The 25,419-nt window shown below is 44.4% G+C and overlaps 1 protein-coding gene across 7 annotated transcripts in view; it reads left to right on the top strand.

Moving 5' to 3' along the window:
- PTK2 (protein tyrosine kinase 2) overlaps window positions 1-25,419 on the top strand; it is a 268,019-nt gene that overhangs the window by 235,631 nt on the left and 6,969 nt on the right. For all 7 annotated transcript variants that reach the window (XM_083360048.1, XM_083360046.1, XM_083360047.1 and 4 more), the window contains 4 exons: window positions 1,784-1,915; window positions 14,963-15,025; window positions 16,993-17,032; window positions 18,501-18,607. In XM_083360048.1, coding sequence (XP_083216174.1) covers window positions 1,784-1,915; window positions 14,963-15,025; window positions 16,993-17,032; window positions 18,501-18,607 — 342 coding nt within the window. The remainder of the gene's footprint in view (window positions 1-1,783; window positions 1,916-14,962; window positions 15,026-16,992; window positions 17,033-18,500; window positions 18,608-25,419) is intronic.

Here is a 25,419-nt window from a genome sequence, read left to right as displayed (position 1 = left end):
CTGATATGCCTTTTGGCCTCCCCAGACTTGGTTTTAAAATTTTGCATGAAGAACTATTGAAGTGACTATTGAATTAGGTTAGACAAGTTTTGGTTCCGTGGCGGTGTTCGGTTTTAATCTGAAAGCTAGCACCACTTTCTACTCCACTGGTTAGGCCACACTTGGAGTACGCCGTCCAGTTTTGGTCGCCACAATTTGAAAAGGACATTGAGACTCTAGAAAGAGTGCAGAGAAGAGCAATAAAGATGATTAGGGGACGGGAGGCTAAAGCAAACGAAGAACGGTTGCATGAATTGGGTATGTCTAGTGCAGGGGTAGGCAACCTTGGCTCTTTTATGACTCGTGGACTTCCAACTCCCAGAATTCCTCAGTCAGCCATGCTGAAGGGAAAGGGAGAGGTTTCCGAGCTGAGCCATGATAGCTCAGGAATTCTGGGAATTGAAGTCCACCAGTCATAAAAGAGCCAAGGTTGCCTACCCCTGGCCTAGGCCGCTTTATGACTGGTGGACTTCAACTCCCAGAATTCCTCAGTCAGCCATGCTGAGGGGAAAGGGAGAGGTTTCCAAGCTGAGCCATGCTGGCTCAGGAATTCTGGGAGTTGAAGTCCACCAGTCATAAAAGAGCCAAGGTTGCCTACCCCTGATCTATTGAAGAGAAGGTCTAGGGCAGGGGCCTCCAACCTTGGCAACTTTACAACTTGTGGACTTCAACTCCCAGAATTCCTCAGCCAGCCATGCTGAGGGGAAAGGGAGAGGTTTCCAAGCTGAGCCGTGATGGCTCAGGAATTCTGGGAGTTGAAGTCTACACCTCGTAAAGTTGCCAAGGTTGAAGACCCCTCGTCTAGGGGGTTTCATGATAACAGTTTTCAAATATTTGAGGAACTGTCAGAGAGAAGAGGGGTTTGACCTATTATCCAAAGCAGGGGTCTTCAAACTCGGCCCTTTTATGACTCATGGACTTCAACTCCCAGAATTCCTCAGCCAGGCACACTGGCTGAGGAATTCTGGGAGTTATTATTATTATTAATTTATTATTAATTTAATTTGTATACCGCCCTTCTCCCGAAGGACTCAGGGCGGTGAACAGGGCAATACATAATAAAAAACAAGATACAAAAATTAAAAAAATAATTAAACAGCAATGCCCGTAATAAATTAATACAGATTAAAAAGTTAAGATCAATTTATAAAACCCAACCCCATCCCATCAGGCCAGGCCAGCTTGTTCAAAAAAGTAGGTTTTAAGATCGCGCCGGAAGGCCATGAGTCATAAAAGGGCCGAGTTTGAAGACCTCTGATCCAAAGCATCTGACGGCAGGAGAAGAAATAATAGATGGAAACTTATCAAGGCGATCCAACCTAGAATTTAAAGGGAAATTTCTTGCCAGGGAGAACCTAATGATCAGTGGAACGGCTTTGCCTCCAGAAGTTGAGGGTGCCCCATCATTGGAGGTTTTTAAGATGAGGTTGAACATCCCTTTTTCTGCTGTGATACAGGGCCTCATGTTTGAGCAGGGGGTTGGACTAGAAGACCTCCAGGATCCCTTCCAACTCTTATTCTGTAGTCTATGTTCTGTCTTACAACCAGAGCTAACGTATTAGGCCATTGGTACTGCACTGTTGTCTGAACTATTTTCCCACAACCCAGAGAGCAAGTATATACTCTGGCTTTCAAAAGAAAAGCAAGGTCCGCACTGTGATGACAAATCGCATTCAAATTAATATCACTGAAAGTTAACCTTTTATCTTGTCTCTCTTTTCTGTTCACCCACCCGGCTTTGTAGGATTCCAGCAGTTTGGATCTGCGCGGAATGGGACATGTCCTACCAGCACATCTCATGGAAGAGAGGTTGATACGACAGCAGCAAGAAATGGAGGAAGACCAGAGGTGGTTGGAAAAGGAGGAGCGGTTTCTGGTAACACACTTTTTTTTGCTTGTTTTGTTTCCTTGTTGCAGTTACACAAAGCTCTTTCCCTCTCAGTGCGTATGTACACTGTTTGCCAAAGGATAACTGGCTCAGACTACTCAGAATCATAATAGTAAAGTTGGAAGGGACCTTGGAGGTCATCTAGTCCAACCCCCTGCTCAGGCAGGAAACCCTATACCATTTCAGGCAAATGGCTGTCCAGTCTCTTCTTAAAAACCTCCAGTGTTGGAGCATTCACAGCTTCTGGAGGCAGGTTGTTCCACTGGTTAATTGTTCTAACTGTCAGGAAGTTTCTCCTTAGTTCCAGGTTGCTTCTCTCCTTGACTGGTTTCCATCCGTTGCTTCTTGTCCTGCCTTCAGGTGCTTTGGAGAAAAAGCTTGACTGCCTCTTCTTTGGGGCAGCCCCTGAGATACTGGAGCACTGCTATCATGTCACCCTTAGTCCTTCTCTTCATTAGACTAGAACACACCCAATTCCAGCAACCGTTCCTTATACTCTTTTACTTCTGATAATAATAAGAAAACAAGAATTCCTCTTTCCATTAAATGCTTGCTAACTTCCCCACCAGCCCTGCCTTTAAATATTCCCTTCAGATATTCGTTTTTGTTCCATTTATTTATTTTTCATATTTCTGAACCGTCCATCTCCCTCAAAGAGGGCCGGTTACTACTGGAAGTGAGTCAAATCACCTCAGTCTTTGTTGATCGTGTGACTGGCGGTAACTTGGAAGGATAGGTCAGAAGGCACTTTTGTCTGTCCTAGCACAGCGTCAAACCGTCGTTAAAGAAAGGGTCATATGTGGAGGAGGAGCAGTAGCACTTAGACTTATATACCGCTCCGCAGTGCTTTACAACACACTCTGAGCAGTTACCGCATCGGCACATTGACACCAATAATCTGGGTCCTCATTTTACCAACCTTGAAAGGATGGAAGAACCTGTATGTGTAGATACTTGCCTGAAATGGTATAGGGTATAGGGTTTCCTGCCTGAGCAGGGGGTTCGACTAGATGACCTCCAAGGTCCCTTCCAACATTATTATTATTATAAGATGCCTTCTGTAAGTTAAGAGCAAGGGTCTTCAAACTTGGCGACTTTAAGACTTGTGGACTTCAACTCCCAGAATTCCTCAGCCATCCCAGGGCTGGCTGAGGAATTCTGGGAGTTGAAGTCCACAAGTCTTAAAGTCGCCAAGTTTGAAGACCCCTGGTCAAGAGGCTTATTTTGACTTTTTGTGGCTTCCTCAAAACATGGGCATGCTTAGAGCTTGGGTGACTCTATATCAGGGGTCTTCAAACTCGGCCCTTTTATGACTTGCGGACTTCAACTCTCAGAATTCCGTGGTTGGCTGAGGAATTCTGGGAGTTGAAGTCCACAAGTCATAAAAGGGCCAGGGTTTGGAAGACCGCCTGCTCTATATCTTGTCAGGCTCAGTCTCAGGCTGGGATCAGCAGAATCCAAACCAACCAACTCTTCTTCACAGGCTGAATAATACATCTGCAACCGTATAATTTCATTTTTTTTTAAAAAAGAAAAAAATATATCGAGATGGTATATTGATGTAAAATTTCAACTGTGAACTCTTTATCTCTTCCCTGTTGCTAATCCATCCCGCTTGAATAATTAATCTTTTCTGACTAAAGCCTGGCTATCTAGTTTACGAAACAGCTGGACCTGTAGATTTTGTTTTCACAAAGTCTCTGCTTGCACACTTCCTGTAATGCTACCAAATAAGGGGAAAAGCATGTTGTTCCCAAGGGGGAAAATAAACAGCTGTAACCATTCTTAAAGAAATTATTTTGAACCATCTATTGACAGTCTCTTTCCTCTGAATGCAAATGGAACATGCATCTCACTCCCAACTGTTGTGTCAACGTTTTGACATAACTGCTCTACTTCAAAAAAAACAACAACACGTCTTGTTCTAAAGGCGGAAGAAAGGGAATTGTTGTGTACAGTACTTAATGTGTGTATGTGTGTGTAGGTACATACACACACACACACATACACATCAATTTTACATCCAGAAAGTTCGTTCCAGATGTTTCAAACTGTTGTTGTGCAAATTGTGCAAAAAGAATATACACGCCAGTTCTTTGAACAACTTGGTATAAAATTTCAGAATTACTTTTTGGGGAGAAACAGATTTTATGCCAAAGGTTCACCATATTATTGCCTATAAAAATAAATAAAGGCGGTTGCAGTGTATTTCCCAATGGGTTTTCATCCATTTTTAAGTACTTATTTTCCTGGCCAGTGAAGTGGCAGTATTTGGGGCACTTTTATACACAATGCCTCGGTTGCCACCCTAGAATGCGACATTGGTTCTCCCTTTTCCTCCAGCTGTGACTTCTTTTGAAAAGTTCCCCCATCGCATTATATAGATCCAGGTGAGACATGGCAAGAAATCCATCAGGTGGTTCTTTCTAATCTCTTGCAACCTCTTCTAATCTCTTCAGTTTGCTGCTTTTGTGATTGGCCAGGATGCATTCACTCTTTAATTTTCAGGATTCACACCTAATCAAATTGAGTAGAGCTGGTCTTCCAGTTACAACCATAATGGAGTCTGGCCAGGATGGGGGGTTAAGTTGTGATGGTCGTAAAGCGGGCCATTCACATGACTGTCCCGATTTTATGATCTTTTTTGACATTGTTTATTAAATAAACATGGTCATTAAGTGAGCAATACTGTGGAGAATAGAATAGAGTAGAATGGAATATTTATATTTATATTTATTTATATTTATATTTATTTGATTTACAGTATATACCGCCCTTCTCCCGAAGGACTCAGAATAGAAAATATGGAATGGAATGGAATGGAATGGAATGGAATGGAATGGAATGGAATGGAATAGAATAGAATAGAATACTGTAGAATAGAATAGAATAGAATAGAATAGAATAGAATAGAATAGAATAGAATAGAATAGAATAGAATAGAATAGAATAGAATAGAATAGAATAATCATAATAGTAAAGTTGGAAGGGACCTTGGAGGTCTTCTAGTCCAACCCCCCCTGCTCAGGCAGGAAACCCTATATCATTTCAGACAAATGGCTGTCCAATCTCTTCTTAAAAACTTCCAGTGTTGGAGCATTCACCGCTTCTGGAGGCAGGTCGTTCCACTGGTTAATTGTTCTAACTGTCAGGAAGTTTCTCTTTAGTTTTAGGTTGCTTATCTCCTTGATTAGTTTCCATCCGTTGCTTTAATAGAATAGATAATATGGAATGGAATGGAATGGAATGGAATGGAATGGAATAGAATAGAATAGAATAGAATAGAATAGAATAGAATAGAATAGAATAGAATAGAATAGAATAGAATAGAATAGAATAGAATAGAATAGAGCTGGAAGGGACCTTGGAGGTCTTCTAGTCCAGCCCCTGCTCAAGCAGGAGAACCTATACCATCTCAGACAAGTGACTGTCCAGTCTTTTCCTAAAAACCTCCAGTGATGGAGCGCCAACAATTTCTGGAGGCAACTTCTGTTCCACTGGTTGATTGTCCTCACTGTCAGGAAGTTTCTCCTTAGTTCCAGGTTGCTTCTGTCTTTGATCAATTTCCAACCGTTGTTTCTTGTCCTTCCCTCTGGTGCTTTGGAGAATAGTTCGACGGCCTCTTCTTTGTGGCAGCCCCACTGGTTTGCTACGGGGCTGGTTTTCCTGAAAACTGGAACTAACTCCTGGTTTTCATCCTAAAACATGGCTGCAAGGACACGGGAAATGATTGTAAATGTGGGTAGTCATGTAACCGGGGGTGTGGGGGGACTTTCAAAACTTTGAATCCCGCTAGCCCCTTGTTAGACCCATCAAAACTTCCGTCACTAAGAGACCGGTCGTAAGTTGAAGATTATCTGGATTTGTTTTACAGAGGCAGCGTGTCAGCCAGGGTCTTTCATGGCGGCAACCAGGTCCCCTGGGTGCAGACTTTAATAGAATATGCAGATTTTTCTGACAACTCTACACATTCATCCCGGCATTGCGCAATCAATGCCCTCAAGCACACTGGGCTACACTGTGTTTGGACTCATGCGGAGAACGTTGAACGCCCTTCGTCACGAGTCATTTGGGGCTCATGATGCTCCTCTAGCTGATGTCCTGCCAGTGCTGGGATTTGGCTTCCCCTCTTGAACTGCGGAAGCCGGAAATGTTTCCCAGCAGCAGCCAAACCCAGAAAGGAACATTTTTGAAAGCCTAACGATGTTTAGCGTATCTCCTTAAGCCATCGCTTCCATTCCCCTCTGGTGGAGAGGCCCTGGCTTAAGTCAATGCACAAATAAAAATAATTTGAGTTCGGTTCAGGCCTCAAAGGAAGACTCCAGGGTGTCTTGATGGACTGTAAGCTTTGCTGCAGTGGTTGCATAAAGTATTGCCTCAAAATACACACCCGTCCACCTCTTGATTATTTGAGGGTCAAGTCTGCAAACAGAATGGCCTAAATCTTTAAACCTGGCAGAGATCCATCTTCACTGTGGTTTTGCTGCTTGCGGCGTGCATGAGCAGAGCCTGTGCTTGGCAAAACGTTAGTACTGCTCGCCGTTGCAAAGATCATTGTTATATCAGGGACCAATTTAATTCTCTACTGTATTAGTGTTTCTCAACCTCAGTACAGCTAGTCCTCGACTTATGACCACAGTTTAGCCCAAAATTTTCCGTCGTTAAGTGAGACATTTGTTAAGTGAGTTTTGCCCCATTTTACGACCTTTCTTGCCTCTGTTGTTAAGTAAATCAGTGCAGTTCAGGGGTCTTCAAATCTGGCCCTTTTATGACTTGTGGACTTCAACTCCCAGAATTCCGCGTGCCTGGCTGAGGAATTCTGGGAGTTGAAGTCCACAGGTCATAAAAGGAACAAGTCTGAAGACCCCTGGTGCAGTTGATAAGTTCGTAACCCGGTTGTTAAGTGAATCTGGCCTCCCCATAGAATTGCTTGTCGGAAGGTCACAAAAAAGATGGTCACGTAATCTTGGGACAGACAACACAATGGTCACAAAATATGAACCACTTGCCAAGCATCTGAATTTTGATCACACGGCCACGAGGATACTGCATAGGTCATAACTCTGAAAAACGGTTCATAAGTCGCTTTTTTCAGCGCTGTTGTTATCTTTGAATACAATGAAGCAGTGTAAGCTGAGGACTACCTGTTATGTGGACTTCAACCCCCAGGGAAGTGTAGTCCAGGCATCTTTAGAGTTGCCAAGGTTAGGAATCATTGCTTTATATTAAAGATAACATAAATGAATTGTCAGTCATCTTATCAGTGTGTGTGTGTGTTTTATTTACAAAATTTGTACGGCTGCCTACTCGCCCACGGTGACTCAAAGTGGCTTACATGGATATAAAAAGACCATATAAGAGAATAAGAAATAACGAGAAGAAAAAGAATAAAATAATAACCCCACACCTTTAAATCTTTGATACAAAGCAATGCTTCCCAACCTTGGCAACTCTTAAGATGCCTGGACTTCAATTCCCTGGGAGTTGAAGTCCACATAACAGGCAGTCCTCGACTTTCAACGGTTCGTTTAGTGACTGCTCGACACCCTTTCAAACTACCCATTTGATGGGCTCCATGCTGCTCTGGGTTCCCCCAGCCCGCTGGCACAACCAGGTCTTCAGCGCCTTCCAGAAGAGTGTTAGCGTGGAGGCCAGTCCGATTTCCACAGGGATGATGTTCCAGAGGGGGAGCCACCACGGAAAAGGCCATTCTGGGTCCTGCAACATTCCTTACCCTCCCCGCTCTAGGGGGTCGGGTGGATGTGACCGGCCAGAGACGGTCCCTCAGATAAGTGTTACCATCACCGTTGTCACCATTTTCTTTTTCAAACATCCCCACCCACATACACCCCAGTGGCCGTCCCTGATTTACTAAGGAAGCATCAGCAACAACAAAACGGACGGTTGTTTTTTTTTAATGTTAAAAGTTGGGTTTTACGATTTTTTTGGCTTTAGAATTAAAAAGAACAAGAGAAAAAAAAAAGAACCAGGGTTTGTTTTTTCCCTCCGTTGTGCATTTTTCCCCACTACATTAAGGAAAAGCGGCGTGGAACGGATTAGAACAGTCCGGTTATTCTTTGTGGAAAAGGGTGGGTTAGCGCTAATTATATCTTGGACCTCCCCAGAGGATTCAGCTAAACGAAGGCCAGTCAACCGTTCAGTTTTATGGCGTTTGCTCAGAAGTCACTGCTGTCGGGAGGTTGTGCTAACATGCAGTTGCCTTTGCGTAGCAGAACCTCCTTACCCAACTGGGTCGATCTGGGTTTATTGCACCTGGAGGCTGTTCAATAGATATATTATCCCTGCAAGTTGTACAGTGGTTACATAATGCCGTGCAAAGCGAAAAACGATGACATAACTTCAGAGTGTTTGAGGAAATGGTGTGGTTGTTTAGTGGGGGACACTAGCTTCTAGTGGTTCTGTGCATGTTCAGTGTCCTGCTTGCAACACACACACACACACACTGGCATGGTGGCTCAGTGGTTAAGACACTGGGCTTGTCAGCTGGAAAGCCGGCAGCCCACGTTTGAGACCCAAGTACCATGCGACGGGATGATTTCGTGTCCTCGCCCCAGCTCCTGCCAACCTAGCAGTTTGAAAGCATGGAAATGCGAGCAGATAAATAGGTATCACTTGGGTGTGAAAGTAACAGCGCTCTGTGACTTTATGGCGGCCACGTGACCACGGAAATGTCTTCCGACAGCGCTGGGTCGATGGCCTTGAAACAGAGATGAGCAGCGGCCCCTAGAGTTGGCAATGAGTAAAATCCGCAGGGACTGCTTTTTTATGTATGCATATACTTTATATGTGTGATTATGTGTGTATAATTAGTGTCGTATATCAGTGATTGTATGACCTCTGTAGATGCCATATATCTGGGCTCTTCAAACTTGGCAACTTTAAGACTTGTGGACTTCAACTCCCAGAATTCCTCAGCCAGCTGGCTGAGGAATTCTGGGAGTTGAAGTCTACAAGTTTTAAAGTTGCCAAGTTTGAAGACCCCTGCCATATATTAAATGAATTACACACACACACACACACACACACACACACACACACACACAAATGAGTTAAGCTTTATAATGAGATGCTAACACACTGATGTACACGTTCCCAGAGCGAATGGATCCTCACACACATACACACTTCCCAAATCTTCCTTTGCTGGGAACGTTTGTGTTGAACTTAATTTTGTGAAAGAATCATTCCTTTTATTCTAATATTTTCTTCTGTCACCTTTGTGTTCTTTTTTTTTTTCCTTATGTACTTTGCAACTTTGCAGCTCACGGAGCCTTAAGATTTTCTGTTATTTAATTAAAATATCTGCACATGCTGTTCCTTGCACTCAAAGCTTCAAATTTTCAAGCGGGTAAAACAACACTGCAAGTTAAAACGCAGATAAGGAGGAGCTGGTACGCAAAAAGATTATTATTTTTTTTAAAAAAATTAACAGATAGATAATGCTTGAGCAGCCAGGCAGAGAAGTCAGTTCATTTCATTGGAAAGCTAAATACAGTTTGACCTTGGAAGTCTTCACCCTGCCTAAACGTGGGAATAGACCTCCATCTGCAAATGGTCATCCCCTAGGTCTAATTTGTTTAGGAGAGGACCGTCTTGTAGGCCTCTGCCCGTATGTTCAGATCTTCAAAAAGTTGTCATTTACACAGTAGCTCCTTTGTGAATAGATTGGCGGATTCTGCCACTTAAATTTATGGACGAGGTTTGACAGATATCTGCACGTTCAATTGTCTGTTCTCTCTCTTCTGCTAAATGATGCCAGCAGTCTACTTTGGCTCAAGCTCATAAAGGTAAAGGTAAAGGTTCCCCCGCACATGCGTGCTAGTCATTTCCAACTCTAGGGGCCGGTGCTCATCTCCATTTCAAAGCCGAAGAGCCAGCGCTTGTCCGAAGACGTCTCCGTGGTCATGTGGCCAGCATGACTAGACGCCAAAGGCGCACGGAACGCTGTTACCTTCCCACCGGAGTGGTCCCTATTTTTCTACTTGCATTTTTACGTGCTTTCGAACTTCTAGGTTGGCAGAAGCTGGGACGAGTAACAGGCGCTCACTCTGTTACGCGGCACTCGGGATTTGACCCGCCAAACTGCCGACCTTCTGATCGACAAGCTCAGCGTCCCAACCCACTGAGCCACCGCGTCAAGCTCATAGTGCCCCATCAATTCATGATCCCTCAACTTCAGATACCTGCAACTTGTAGCACATCTTTCTGAATTCCGAGTTCTCCCTTCCGTATTGGACACGTGGAAGACGAAAAAGGAGCAATGCATTAGCATTCTCCAGTCAAAAGGCTGGCTCTGGTCTGTCTTTCAGCTCTTGGTTTCCATTTTGCTGGACGTCTCCATCTTGGTTTTGACAGCAACTGAATTTGAAGAGTTTTGTGATGACTTAACGAATCAATTTTATGATCCCAGAAGTTTTATATACATATTCTGCATTCATCTGATGAATTAGGTGCCATCCTATAGTTGTAAGAAGGTGAGGGAAAGAGCGGTGGTGAAGGACTCCTTTGTTAATCCAGGAGATGTGGAAACATTTTTTTTTTAAAAAAAATTGTAGTCAATACTTAAAAACAAAACCAGGAAGAAAAGCAAAAAAAAAAAAGAATTTAAGAAAAAGATTTGCAAGCGGTAAAAAAATTGAATAGAAATGCCAAAGTAGTATTAGACTGGAACTGCATTTTAAAGTATCTTGAATGATTTATGCCTTCAGAACCTTTGTAAAAATCAAGTTAGCACCAGTAAGTAAATTACTATAATATGAATTGTAAATCAGCACGAAAGCTAATCAAGGTTTCTGTCTCACCTAAAAACTATATCCGCATTTCACAAATGAAGCAAAAGCTAACACATTCAATGCATATATTACATGTCTACATGTAGAATTATAGCCCGTAAATGGCTTCCAACTTGAGTTAAAATCTGTTTCAGACTTTTTCAAATTTTATTTTTTGACAGTGACACATAAGCCTACAACTTATTTTGGCATTCTATTAAAGAGGGAATTATGTGTGATTTCCAGTAAAAGACTTAAAAGTATCCTGGCAACGATCACCAATAAACAAAGCCAATTTGGTATACTTTGTAGTGATATATGGTTTTGATGCTGTTTAACTGAAAGACATCTGGGAAAAAAGAGAGTTCAGCCTTAAAATTTATTTCCTTCTAAAATAAACTCTCTTCCAGCACGGTTAAGCTGTACAACCTTGCCCCCAGATACAAAAACACACACACACACACACACACACACACACAAAAAAAAAAACCCAACTCCCCAGACTTTTGTGAGCTTCTTGGGTCATTGAGAATTAGATGGCATAAACATTTTGTCCTTGTTACTACATTTCCAAAAGGTTCTAGATCTAGGTGGTCCATTTTGTTCATCATCAGTGGAGTTATATATAGTTCAGTGTAAAATATCTTGGTAAATTTATTATGTATCTTCCAGTGATATCTCCCATTGTTATAGGTCAATTATTCGGTTGAGCATCCATTTAAAAACAGCAGACCGTTGCTGTTCCGTCACTATTTCTTGAGTGGAAAAGATTGGGAAGATTTAAATCTGTGTCTAAATCACCCTCAACCCCAACAATCCTGGCATGAAGTGAAATCCCACGAAAGCCACATTAAGCTCCTGGAGAAAAGGCAGGAAACAAACCAATATGGTTGAGCCATGGACTGTTCCTTGAGTGCCTTGGGGCCACCCCACTCCTGCAGATGGAGATTTGCACACAATAGACCAGGGGTCTTCAAACTTGGCCCTTTTATGACTTGTGGACTTCAACTCTCAGAATTCCGTGCCTGGCTGAGGAATTCTGGGAGTTGAAGTCCACAAGTCATAAAAGGGCCAAGTTTGAAGAGCCCTGCAATAGACTGACACATACTCAAGCTTCCTTGTAAAGTAGGGGTCCCCAACCGTGGCAACTTTAAGACTTGTGGACTTCAAGTCCCAGAATTCTGGGACTTGATGTCCACAAGTCATAAAGCCATGGTTGGAGATCTCCGTTACAAAAAGATTGGGGTGCCATTTGAACTTCTGGGAAATCAGTCATTTATTTACAGATGAACAGGAGATAGTGCCTGTGTGTTTTTTTTTCTGCACGTGCAGCTTGTGCAGTAGGTTGAATGGTAAGCAAAGTAATAATAATAATAATAATAATAATAATAATAATAATAATAATAATAATAATAATAATAATAATAATAATAATAATAATAATAATATAAAGTTGGAAGGGACCTTGGAGGTCATCTAGTCCAACCCCCTGCTCAGGCAGGAAACCCTATACCATTTCAGGCAAATGGCTGTCCAGTCTCTTCTTAAAAACCTCCAGTGTTGGAGCATTCACAGCTTCTGGAGGCAGGTTGTTCCACTGGTTAGTTGTTCTAACTGTCAGGAAGTTTCTCCTGAGTTCTAGGTTGCTTCTCTCCTTGACTAGTTTCCATCCGTTGCTTCTTGTCCTGCCTTCAGGTGCTTTGGAGAATAGCTTGACTCCCTCTTCTTTGGGGCAGCCCCTGAGATATTGTAACACTGCTATCATGTCACCCCTCGTCCTTCTCTTCATTAGACTAGACATACCCAATTCCAGCAACCGTTCCTTATATGTTTTAGCCTTCATTCCCCTAATCATCTTGGTTGCTCTTCTCTGTACCCTTTCTAGAGTCTCGACATCTTTTTTACATCTTGGTGACCAAAACTGGATGCAGTATTCCAGGTGTGGCCTTACCAAAGCATTGTAAAGTGGTATTAACTTCAATCACCAAGTGATTGTCTACTAAGTAGACAAAGTAGTGGACCGAAGACAACAAATGGGAGTTGTATCAGGAATTAGATTGGGTCCTTGTGTTTCCAAATCCGGAAAATACAATTTAATACGAGCAATAAAGTACACATGGTCAATCGGTTCTTCTTGATATTTTTAATTGGCGCTTAAATTAGGTTCATAATCTTCAACAAAGACTTCTAACACTATGAAAGCTGTTTTTAATTACAATGTGTGTTTTGATGGACTGTGGCTTTGCTTCAGTGGTTGTATAAAAGCATGGCCTCAAAATACACACCCGTCCACCTCTGATCCTTTTGAGGGTCAGGTCTGCAAAGAGAATAGCCAACAGGAAAAGGAAATGCAGGAGGCAACAGCTAGGATAACTTACCTAGAGATAATGGTAATTGGTAATTTGTAACACAGGTGGTTGGGTGTGATACAGCTACTCTTGGGCTGGTAAGCTGAATATAAAAATGATGAGCCAGTTGTTTAAAGATTTGCAGATTGATAGTTATTTGTATAGATGGATGAATGGATTTGGACAGACAGACAGCTAGATGGATATAGATCAGGGGTGTGAAACTCGCAACGTCACGTGACCTGACGTATTGTGACTTTTTATTTTTGCCATTGCCAGCAATGGGTGGGCGCGGTTTCGCTGTGATGCATCCGGCTCGCAAGGCTGGCAGTTTGACACCCCTGATATAGACTGATCAATTTGAATAGGTTTGTGTAGATAGATTGATAAATAGATTTAGGTTGATAGGTTGATAGATTTGTACAGATGGATAGACTTAGGTAGATAGATTTAGACTGATGGATTTGTGTAGATATAGATAGATTTGTAGGGACACGGTGGCTCAGTGGGTTAGGGCGCTGAGCTTGTCGATCAGAAGGTCGGCAGTTTGGCGGGTCGAATCCCGAGTGCCGCGTAGCAGAGTGAGTGCCTGTTACTCGTCCCAGCTTCTGCCAACCTAGCAGTTCGAAAGCACGTAAAAAATGCAAGTAGAAAAATAGGGACCACTCCGGTGGGAAGGTAACAGCGTTCCGTGCGCCTTTGGCATCTAGTCATGCCGGCCACATGACCACGGAGACGTCCTCGGACAAGCGCTGGCTCTTCGGCTTTGAAACGCAGATGAGCACCGGCCCCTAGAGTCGGAAACAACTAGCATGCATGTGCGGGGGAACCTTTACCTTTACCTTTTAGATAGATTTGTATAGATAGATTTGTGTTAGATTTAGATTGATAGATTTGTGATAGATAGATAGATAGATGATAGATAGATAGATAGATAGATAGATAGATAGATAGATAGATAGATAGAGCAGCTCTTGTTTTCTTGGTTTGGAAAGTTTTTTTTAGGGTTTTTCCCCTTCATATTACTCTTTTCAATATCAGAAGATGGTTATGATCCCTAGCAATTCAGGCTGTACTCATGAACACAGCCCTTCTTTTTTTAATTTGAAGTCCAGGAATACTGTCTTTCTATGGCTTCTCCAAAGAGTTAGTAACAACTAGACTTTCTTTCCTCCTTCTCCTCTTCCTCTTCCTCTTCCTCTTCCTCTTCCTCTTCCTCTTCCTCCTCCTCCTCCTCCTCCTCCTCCTCTGTTGCAGGCAGCCTTGCTAGCCTTCTAGGTCTCTGCGCTTTTAGAGAGCCTGAGCAATTGGCCCCATTTAGGAAGCTTGGCGAGGGGAGCCAAGTACATTTAAGCCTTCCTCAAGCAGGAAACAGGAATTAATGCGCAGCGTTTCTCATCCTGTGGTTGAAACTTTTGCTGCTAGGAAGGAAAGGGGCAGCCCTGCGGGAGCTGCTTCTGCTTCTTCTTCTGCTGCTGCTGCTCTTCCTCCTCCCGAGAGAATTAAAATGCAGGTTTTCCAATGTTGTCTTGGGGAAATGGTACTCTCAATATTTATCTCCCAAGCCTTTATACCTGCAAGCAAACATTGGGTGGATAGAAATGTGGTTGTTGTTTTTTTTCTGGTGGGGTGAGGTTTGAGGAGGCTGCCTTGGCTGAGTTTTGCAAAAGCCGGTGGTGGCGACGGGAGGGGAAAAAACCAACAACATTGGTTGGGATAGAAAGGAGAGGAATGCAATAACCTCTTTCTTACTCAAAGCCTCCTTCTCCTCCCCTCCCTTCTTCCCCCTTCTTCCCCCTTCTTAACATTTCTAATTCCTCAGCTATCTGACCGGCAGTACTCTTGAAACCCCTGATCCAAAACCACGTTTCTTTTTTCTTCCCCTGTTTCTTTAGAAACCCGACGTGAGGCTGTCCAGAGGGAGCATTGATCGAGAGGATGGAAGTCTCCAGAGTCCGGTAAGCTGACATCCCACATCTACCGAGCAAAACACCGCTTTGATTTTTCTCGATGGGGAAGGAGATTCCGATTCCCCTCTGCTTTCAGGAGAGGAATTCCGATTCGCTTTCGGATTGCCCCGATTATTCTATTTGGGCGAGACGCTTTGGATCTTCCCCACAACACACCGGGGAGTAACTTGCTTGCTTGCTTTCACGCCGCCTCTGGAACCTGACGCCTTCTCTTTCCTGGCAGGCGGCGCCGTGGTTATTTTTTTTTCCTTTTGTAATAAACTGAAATTATTTCTGCTCTCCCGGATGGATTGGGAAGATTGCACGTTGCTGAGGGGGACTTCCGAGGAGGCTGTTCAGAAAAGCAAAATAGAAACGGCTTTGGGGGCGATCCGATTCGCGAATCTTGCGGCTTGCTCAATTTTCAGGGATTGGAAGGCTCTTGTTTTTCGCAGACAGGCTGTTTGTTAGTAAGATAACTCTGCCTGGCCTGTGATGGTAAGGAAGATTTGATTTGTCGGCAGGTTAATGCTAAGCAGTTCTCTGGCATTGCTAGGAAGGGTCTCCGAATGAAAAGAGTCCTAGGTAGCGGGATCTTACGTTTACTGGGTGTCCTTGTGTGTTTCACACACCTACTGTCTTGCCAGAGGGATGGTGTTTCTCCGGTGGAACTTGGCCCGGGTGTGCGCTTCGGATAGGAATGTTGGCAAGGGACCATCCATTGTGAGGAACCACTGTGACAGCCCCTCAATAGCACCGCTTAAGTGGAGGGCCTTCACTACTTGCCGAGGACAGAGGTCTCCAGAACTAAAATCCAAAAGGGTGTTTGTGCGTAAAACACGGTACACAGACCCACACACAGGTGTCAGAATGTATAGATGGCTTATAATTCAAGGGTAAAGTGTGTTCAGAACTGAAAGCAAAATGGGATGCTTTTAAGTCGACCGGTCCCAAGAATTACTGATTTTTTAAAAAAATAAAAAAATGGTGCGCTGCAATTGATTTTTCTGCTTTATCAATTTATTTATATTTTCTTTGAGACCCAGTTTCTTAAAAATGTGAGTATCCAGTGATGTGTGTGGTGGATTCAAGACTCTAGATTTAAGGAGTGTGTTTTGTGCGTCACAGATTGCTTTTATGTTTGCCAGAAAAATGCCTTAGGCTGATTTTGCGTAGCCTTGCTTATTCCCAGCAGCAATTAAATTAGCCAACACAGGAAATCAAGTCTGCTAATACGCTTTTTATAAAGGCGAAACACAAGCATGGTTTCCCAAGAATTAAACCCCTATCAGTACTCATAAGTGTCATTCTCATTGTTAATCAATGATAGAACAAACTTTCATTTGGTTTGGCAACCTGTTTTAAAAATCCCACAAGGTGTTTTTCCAAAAGGTAACTGGAGTTTCTTAGCTTTTTCTTTGAAAATGTTTTGCTTCTCATCCAAGAAGCTTCTTCAGAGCTGATGATTGAGAATACTTCAAACATGTGAGAAGATTTCAAATCAGTTATAAAGCCTTCCAAATAAATAATCCTGGACTCTGCTTGTTTACTTCTGTTTTGTTGTACAACTGAGCAGTAATTACTATGAAAAAAATCTGTCAAACAATACGGAGGGGGGCTATGATAAAAGAGTGTTTACAACTGGGATTGTTACCTATAATTCATCTTAAAATTTTCAGCATTTTTGGGATGGGGGTGGTTGTAAATATGCCATTTTGTCTGAGTAATGATAGCAGTGACTTAGCCAGAGTACATCACCCCAAGACAGAGATAAAATAACCGGTTTGTCTCTTACGATAAAAAGAGATAAAATTATAAATTAAGTATAAAAACTTAATTGCCTTCCTCTGAAAGTGGGGGAAGACAAATACGTTGGAAAAACGGGGTGTGGGGGGATTAGCTGGAAGAGGGCTGCATTGTTCATAAACGTTTTGCATGGTTAATTAGATTCATTTATTTTTTTTTATTTTTTGCAGGCTTCTAACCAGCACATTTACCAGCCTGTGGGCAAACCAGGTATGTAAGTCAGAATAATAATAATAATAATAAGTTGGAAGGGACCTTGGAGGTCATCTAGTCCAACCCCCTACTCAGGCAGGAAACCCTATACCATTTCATACAAATGGCTGTCCAGTCTCTTCTTAAAAACTTCCAGTGTGGAGCATTCACAACTTATGGGGGCAGGTTGTTCCACCGACTAATTGTTCTAACTGTCAGGAAGTTTCTCCTTAGTTCTAGGTTGCTTCTCTCCTTGATTGGTTTCCATCCGTTGCTTCTTCTCCTGCCTTCGGGCGCTTTGCAGAATAGCTTGACTCCCTCTTCTTTGGGGCAGCCCCTGAGATATTGGAACGCTGCTATCCTGTCACCCCTCGTCCTTCTCTTCATTAAACTAGACATACCCAATTCCAGCAACCGTTCCTTATATGTCAGCTTTGAGTCTCTCCTCCTTCCTTTCCCTTTCCTTTCCTTTTTTTGGGAAAATGAGTTTGAAGTTCTGGTGAAGAGGTAGACTCCATTTTAAGAAGCAAGCAGAATAGTTGAGTGGCAAGTTCATTTAATGACACCCAGGAGTAACATGCGAGCTTTCAAATCCTCCCATCTCCAGCTGATGCTGATTTGAGGGCCCAGGTTTCTTTGTTTGTTTATTAAATGTGTATGCTGTCCATCTCGCTATCCTTCCTTCCTTCCTCCCTCCCTCCCTTTTCTTTCTTTCTTTCTTTCTTTCTTTCTTTCTTTCTTTCTTTCTTTCTTTCTTTCTTTCTTTCTTTCTTTCTTTCTTTCTTTCCTTCCCTCCCTCTCTTTCTTTCTTTCTTTCTTTCTTTCTTTCTTTCTCTCTTTCTTTCTTTCTTTCTTTCTTCCTTCCTTCCTTCCTTCCTTCCTTCCTTCCTTCCTTCCTTCCTTCTTTCCTTCCCTTCCTTCTCTCTCTCTCTCTCTTTCTTTCTTTCTTTCTTTCTTTCTTTCTTTCTTTCTTTCTTTCTTTCTTCTCTCCCTCCCTCCCTCCCTCATTCCTTTCCAACTTCCTTTCCCTTCCTTCTCTTCTTTTTCCTTCCTTCCTTCCTTCCTTCCTTCCTTCCTTCCTTCCTTCCTTCCTTCCTTCCTTCCTTCCTTCCTTCCTTCCTGTGGAAGTGGGCATCAAAGAAGGTTGACTGTCTTCTACAATCCTTGCTTGGGGATTCATTGAATCTGATGCCCAAAGTCTCTGTCACGCACAGGAAATCAAGAGTCCTGGCAGTTCAAATGAGCACACGGTATATGTTTATTTGTATACTGAAGCTCTCTACAAGAATCTGAACTACTAAGGGTCAAAGCGAGTTGGCGGTAGATAAAGAGTCAAAGGAATTCAAGGTGGGCTGGACTGAGATCTCTTGTGGGCGGGAAGGAATTCAAGACCGATGACACGTTTGACCCCTCCTCCCTCGGGCTCAGCTTGCTCCTCACCTCCCGCAGTCTCTGCCTTATTGTGCCCAACCTCTTTTCTTCCTAGATCATGCTGCCCCACCCAAAAAGCCACCGCGCCCTGGAGCTCCCAGCCACTTGGGCAGCCTTGCCAGCCTCAGCAACCCCGTGGACAGCTACAACGAAGGGGTCAAGGTACAACCATCACTTGGAAGACTCGTTCATTAGTCATCAAAAGGCAGCGGTCAAAAGGGACGGTGCTGTTACTCATGTAGAACAGGGCTTCTCAAACTCAGCTACAAGATGTGTGGCCTCCAAAATTCTCCAGCCAGCGTAAATCAAATCTGTGATGTTTGGGACAATCAGACGCATAAAGCATGTGGGCCATAAAATGGTGGTTAAGTTGACATCAGCATTAGGAAACCCCCTAGGTGTCCTGCATTGTCTCGTCCCTTCCTGCTCGTCCAGCTGTTTCAAGCTTTTAGTCAGGTCTTCCCCAAGCTTACCTTGTAGGGCTGAAGGATCTCTTCTACTGTGGACAGGTCCCAACCAGCCCCAGCCAAGAGGGAGAAGCCGTGTGGCCTGAATTCTTGCTTTTTTCAATCCTGGCTTGGAAATGGTTGGGATTCAAATCCCCCAATCTCCTTGCTCGCTCCAACTAGGAACTGGCTTTCATCACCCCATGAGGTTTGCCTGGCTCTTTGCACTAGCCACAATAGGGAGCGAAAGAGCTTACTCCTTTGAGTGAGATTTGCCCAAGCCTGCCATCCTGTGCTTTCTTATCTCTGCCTGGTTATGACTAAAATGACCATAGCAGGTTACATCTTTTAACTTAGCTACAATTAACCAGGTTTTTGTTTTGCTTTCATCGCCTAGCCCAGGGGTAGGCAACCTCGGCTATGCTGACTCAGGAATTCTGGGAGTTGAAGTCCATGAGTCATAAAAGAGCCGAGGTTGCCTACCCCTGGCCTAGCCTTTGACGCTGTTCTGGAAACGATTCCTTACAGCAGGGGTCCCCAAACTTTTTGGCACCAGGGACTGATTTTGTAGAAGACAATTTTTTTCCACGGACCGGGGCAGGGGGAGGAGGGGCGCGCAACCTAGATCCGGCGCACCTGCAGTTTCGCTTGCCTGCTGCTCACCTCCAGCTGTGCGGCCCGGTTTCTAACAGGCCATGGACCGGTCTCGGTCCTCAGCCCAGGAATTGGGGACTCCTGCCTTAGAGGGGTAACTCTGCACCAACCAGGCTTCAGTAGTGCCCGCAGCGTGAGCATGGATTTGGGGGAACGTCTCTTCCCCTTTTCTGTTGAAATTCGGAAATACCTGTCACTGCTTCCAGGTGGACGGTTGGGACTCCAGTTGCCTTTGTAGTTTAGCCTTTAGACATGTAACCGCCAGACTGGTTTTTCCCATATGACATCCAATGCCGTTTTGATACGTGCTTCCACCCGAGTCCCAATTTCTAGAAATCCCAGAGAATGCACCGCAAATATATCCCTACTGGTATTTCTAAAAAGGGGTCCATAAAACTGGCCTGAGCAAATCTTTGGTACAGAAAAGGATGTTGCATGAAGGTTTGTTGCTACCGGGATGATATTTTGTTCATGAATTAATATGAAATGGGTAACTCTTTAGTCATAGACTAGGTCAGGGGTAGGCAACCTTGGCCCTTTTCTGACTGGTGGACTTCAGCTCCCAGAATTCCTGAGCAAGCATGGCTCAGCTTGGAAACCTCTCCCTTTTCCCTCAGCATGGCTGGCTCAGGAATTCTGGGAGTTGAAGTCCATAAAAAAGCCAAGGTTGCCTACCCCTGGCCTACACTAACAATAAGCCCTAGCTCAATTTTTAGGGGTGGACCTAATATAAGCCCTATGCCAGGGGTAGGCAACCTCGGCTCTTTTATGACTCGACATCAACTCCCAGAATTCCTGAGCCAGCATGGCTCAGCTTGGAAACCTCTCCCTTTCCCCTCAGCATGGCTGGCTCAGGAATTCTGGGAGTTGAAGTCCATGAGTCGTAAAAGAGCCAAGGTTGCCCACCACTGGACTAGGTGGATTAAATGCATTCTTTTTAAAAATGCATCCAGTGAATGAAGCCTTTTCCCCTGTCACCCCCACCCCACCCCACAGATAAGGCTAAGTTGCTGTGTCTGGCTATTCCCAGAAATGATTGAACAAGAAACTAAGGAGAAAAAAAATGGAACCGGAGTACACTTTGGTATACTTCTGAGCCACGAACTATATGGAATATAATTTTCTTACTAAAAGTCTTTTAAGAAGGCTTCCAGGACAGTTAAAAGTAGCCTTTTTGTTAGAAGCACTGCGATTCTGCTTACCAACCGCTAGAGAAAACTGCCCTGTCACTACACACGCTTTGTGTGTTTCAGACAAGCGTGACTTTGGGGTCCTGGATGCTCTCTGAGCTTGGTCGTTTTCTTGTAGGCTACTAGAAGGGAGTGGGGTTTACTCTGTTTACATACTAACTAGTGGCTTCCCCTGCCAGTGTTGGCGAAAATGTCCTTTGTAGTTCCTTGATTAGGCTGTTGTTTGTTGTTTGATTATTTGTCTGAGTGGCTGTTCCTAGATTACTTATTTCTTGAAGGTTGGTTTTGGTATTAATCCTACTATTAATCTCTGCTTATCTGAGTGTTGATTGCTAGCAAGGAGGTGTTTTGGTCTTTTTGTTTCCTGTTTAGCTGCTTTTTGTTTCCTGTTTAGCTTTTTGATTGTCCCTTCTGAATGGTGTGCAGACATTGTTTATCTCTGTGTGTCCGTTGATGTCCCCTCTACCACTGATGAGTTTACCTAGTTGGGTAAGGAAACATCTGAAGAAAATAACCAAACTCAGAGAGCACCAAGGATGCCATAGTCATCGTCCCTCCTCCTCCTCCTCCTCCTCCTCCTCCTCCTCCTCCTCCTCCTCCTCCTCCTCCTCCTCCTCCTCCTCCTCCTCCTCCTCCCCCCTGCAAATCCCACCCCCTTCTAGCACTGATGAAGTTACCTAGTTGGGTCATGAAACATCTGCCAGAACACAAGCTCAGAGAGCACCCCACAGTTCAACCACAAATATTCTTCCCCCCCCCCATAGAAGTAAGCAAGAGCACCGCATTAGGCTGGGCCACTGCAACAGAACGGCTTCCTAGACCTCAAGGTCAAATGGAATAAACGTCTCAGCGTTTATTTTCTCGACGAAAATAAACTTCCGACTCCAGCATCCTGGTCTTTTCCCAAGAGTTCTGTTCTCGTTGAGGGCTGAAAATAGAAATTCTCATTAAGGGACATCTTATTTTAGAGGTCCCAGGGGTGGGGAGGGCGGCTTGAAAGGATGGCCCAGTTTATTCCCATCTGTGGAATTCAGTGAAAGGATTGAGAAGGAAAAGGGTTGGCTAAGAAACAGGGCTCCGCCATTTTCTCCATCTGGATCAGGGACGTCCAACCTTGACAACTTTTTAAGATTTGTGGATCTCAACTGGCTGGGGAATTCTGGGAGTTGAAGTCCACAAGTTTCAAAGTCACTCTGAATGTTCTGAGGCCTTTTTGGTGCTCAGAAACTCCTGAGGGAAATGAATCCCGCTGGTTTCTCTGCAGAAAGCCCGGTAACTACGACGTTGATCCCAGCCAGGCAGGCAGCCAGCATTCAGAAATGTCCATTTTATTCTCTCGTTTCAGGGTTGAAATCTTTAGAAGTTCGTATATATAAGTAGCTTTAAAATAAAGGAGAGAAGGCCTCTCACGGTAGAATAGGAGCCCCCTCACTAGGACTCCAGACCGATGGCGAGGCTTCAAAGCGACTCCTTTAAGAGAAGACATAAAATTGGGCTGCTGTTTTTAATTCTGGATTTAAAACATACCTAAAACCCATCTGTTTGAACAGAAAAAAAATGGTTTTTCCAAACTCTGCCAAGCTAAACAGAAACTTTGTCTTCTGGAATGTTTAGTTCATCGAAAATTGTTGCCGCAACATATACATATACATACACACACATACACACACACACACACACATATATCCATCCTGCTTTGCATTCTTCCATACTCTTCCACAGCAAGAGAGGTTCAAATGTCGTGAACGTTACACGTCTAGCTTTTTTTGAAGTGGAATGAAGGTGGAGCTGGAGGCAGGCACGAACACAAGAGACTCAAGCACATCTGTGCCCGTCTTAAAACCACGGTTTTGCCAATAATAGCTGAGCCCCAGATTTCTGTCGCTAAGTGGGGAGATAGGTTAAGGGAGTTTTCCCCCATTTTACGACCTTCCTTGCCACGGTCATCAAGTGGATCGCCGCAGTTGATTAAGTACCTGGTGGTTAAGTGAATCTGGCTTCGCCATTGACTTAACTTCTCAAAAGGGTGATCGCCTAAGGTCATAAGTGTGAGTCAGTTGCCAAGCGTCTGAATTTTGATGGTGGGGAATGCTACAAAGTGGGGAAAATGGCCGCCAGCCCCTTTTTCCCCCAGTGTCGTCGTCACTTTGAACAGTCACTTAACGATCCGTTGTAAATTGAGGAGTCCCTGGATTAAAAACCGGCCTCTGTCACTGGACAGTTTCAAAAGACTCCTGATGTTTTTGGCTCTCCCGACCACCTTTGCCAAGAGAACTATCAGCCGAGCCTTGCCCAAATAACAACCGGGCTTGTGGTGCAATTGTGTTGATTTCAGAAACAAGAGATTTATTTATTTCTTTTTAAAATCGTATTGAGCCCACACTAGGCAACCCAAGCTACGGCGAGCGTTTGGACGGTAACTGGCCACCAAGGAGCTCAAGAAACAGAAGCATAGCAATTAGATGACTAAATATTTCCTTACATCGAGCAATTCTCTCCACGCCACCCCACCCCCCCACACACACATCTAAACAAACAGCCGACATTTCCTCTGCTTGAGCTTCTCTGCAGAGATTTTTGTGTCCAGCAGATGCCCAGAACTTCCCTGTTTTGGTGGGGAGGGAAAGGCTCCCGGCGGCGTTCGTTCGTTCCTTTGCTTCCTGCCTAGGACCAGCTTGCCGTGACTTGCTTTTTGCATGTCTCTGAGCGGGGCGGTGCATGGCCCGGGACCTCTTCTGGGCGGGGGGGGGAGGGAAAGCTAAATGCCCAAGGGGGCCCGGCTGGATGCATTTGGGGAGGGTTTGAGGGGGGCCCGGTTGGGATTTAACAGACCTCTTTGGCTGTCGCTTGTAATTTTTGTTTTTTTCCTTCCCCGGGCTGCAGTGGATTAACATTGTCTCTTTGTCTTTTCCTCCCTTCCTTTTTCTCGTGGTAAATGTCTCTTAATTCCTCCTCAATCTCTGCTTCAACACACTAGCCGTGGCGGGTAAGCACTCTGTCTCTTTTCCCCTCTCCGCAGTGGTGCGAGCGACAGATTGTGTGTGAACGCTGATGGAGGGCGGTGGGGGGGGGGGCGCTGGTGGTTCTGCGGCCTTTCACAAAAATCTTGGCAGGTGCACACCCCCCACCACCACCCCCGTTTCAGACCGTAAGCAGCCGGGAAGAGGGTTTTCTTTGGAAACCCTAGAAATTTCAGGCGCTTCCCCTTTATAGGAGGCTATCAAAGACGCTATAGTCTACCGTCAACGCCAAGAACAAGCTCTCGCTGGCCGTGAATGACAGACCGTCCCGGACTAGCGAGCGTTAGAAAGTCACGCCAAGTGCTGAAAAAGCTACTTATGCCCTGAATTAGCCTGAATTAATATATTCCCCCTCCCTCCCCCCGACAGTATGGCAACTACCGTTTGCAGCACCCTGTGGTCACATAGCCACGATTTACGAGACCTCCCAAACTCCGTGGTGACACCCGTCTACTTTGCCTTGTATTTGAAGAGAGGGCCTTTCTTAAGCCCTCGATTTAATGCAGCTAGGGATGGAATCAAGATCACGTGAAGTGTTAATACCACTTTACAAGGCCTTAGTAAGGCCACACGTGGAATACTGCATCCAGTTTTGGTCACCACGATGTAAAAAAGATGTTGAGACTCTGGAAAGAATATAGAGAAGAGCAACCACAGATGATTAGGGGACTGGAGACTAAAACATACAAGGAACGGTTGCTGGAATTGGGTATTTGTAGTTTAATGAAGAGAAGGACGAGGGGTGACATGGTAGCAGTGTTCCAATATCTCAGGGGCTGCCCCAAAGAAGAAGGAGTCAAGCCGTTCTCCAAAGCGCCTGAAGGCAGGACAAGAAGCAACAGATGGAAACTGACCAAAGAGAGAAGCATGGATCATGCTGGTGATCTGTGGCAGGACAAATGTTGCAGCCTGTTGTTGGGGGAGGCCAAACCTTTTGCCAGGGCTTTGAAGGAGGAACATTGGGAAAAATGCCAGGGTGTGTGTGAACAAGACACCTGTCCTTTAGGTGTGTGTATGGATATATTCAGGCACGCACGCACACACAGGGTTGGTTAACGCTCCCATCACTGCCTCTCCTCTCTCATAACCCTGTGCAACTTTGGGGCAGTTCTGGGTTCGTACGAAGGAGAAAACCAATGTTATAGTGACTATTTAAGTACCCTCCGTTTTGCAATACTGGCGAATATCTGTAGCTGGGCTGTTAAGTTGAGGGTGCTGGCGGCTTGTAACGCCGAACTTGTGGGTTTGTCTCCTAACGTTTTGATACCAAGCTAGGTAATATCTTCAGTGGAGTTGAGGGGATGTCAGTGTTCTTCGGTTGCTAAGGCATGTGGGATGTGCCCTCCCTATCCCAAGACTTACTGACCACGTGAAGCCCTTATAAGCAGAAGACCACCAACCTTGGCAACTTTAAGACTTGTGGACTTCGACTCCCAGAATTCCTCAGCCAGCATTGCTGGCTGAGGAATTCTGGGAGTCGAAGTCCACAAGCTTGGGGGCCCCTGCCCTAAAATATTACCTAGCCTGGTAACGAAACATTCAGAAACCAACCAAGCAGCTCAGAGAACAAACCTCCACCCTCATTATCATTTTTACCTTTGATGGAAGAGTTATAAAAGGAACAGGTTTGTTATACAACCAGAGAACACTCACCTAATTCCAAA

This window comes from Vipera ursinii (assembly GCF_947247035.1).
Source record: "Vipera ursinii genome assembly, chromosome: 3".
Lineage (NCBI taxonomy): Eukaryota > Metazoa > Chordata > Lepidosauria > Squamata > Viperidae > Vipera > Vipera ursinii.
Note: the sequence above shows the minus strand (reverse complement) of the source record. Positions and strands in the feature narration are given on the sequence as shown.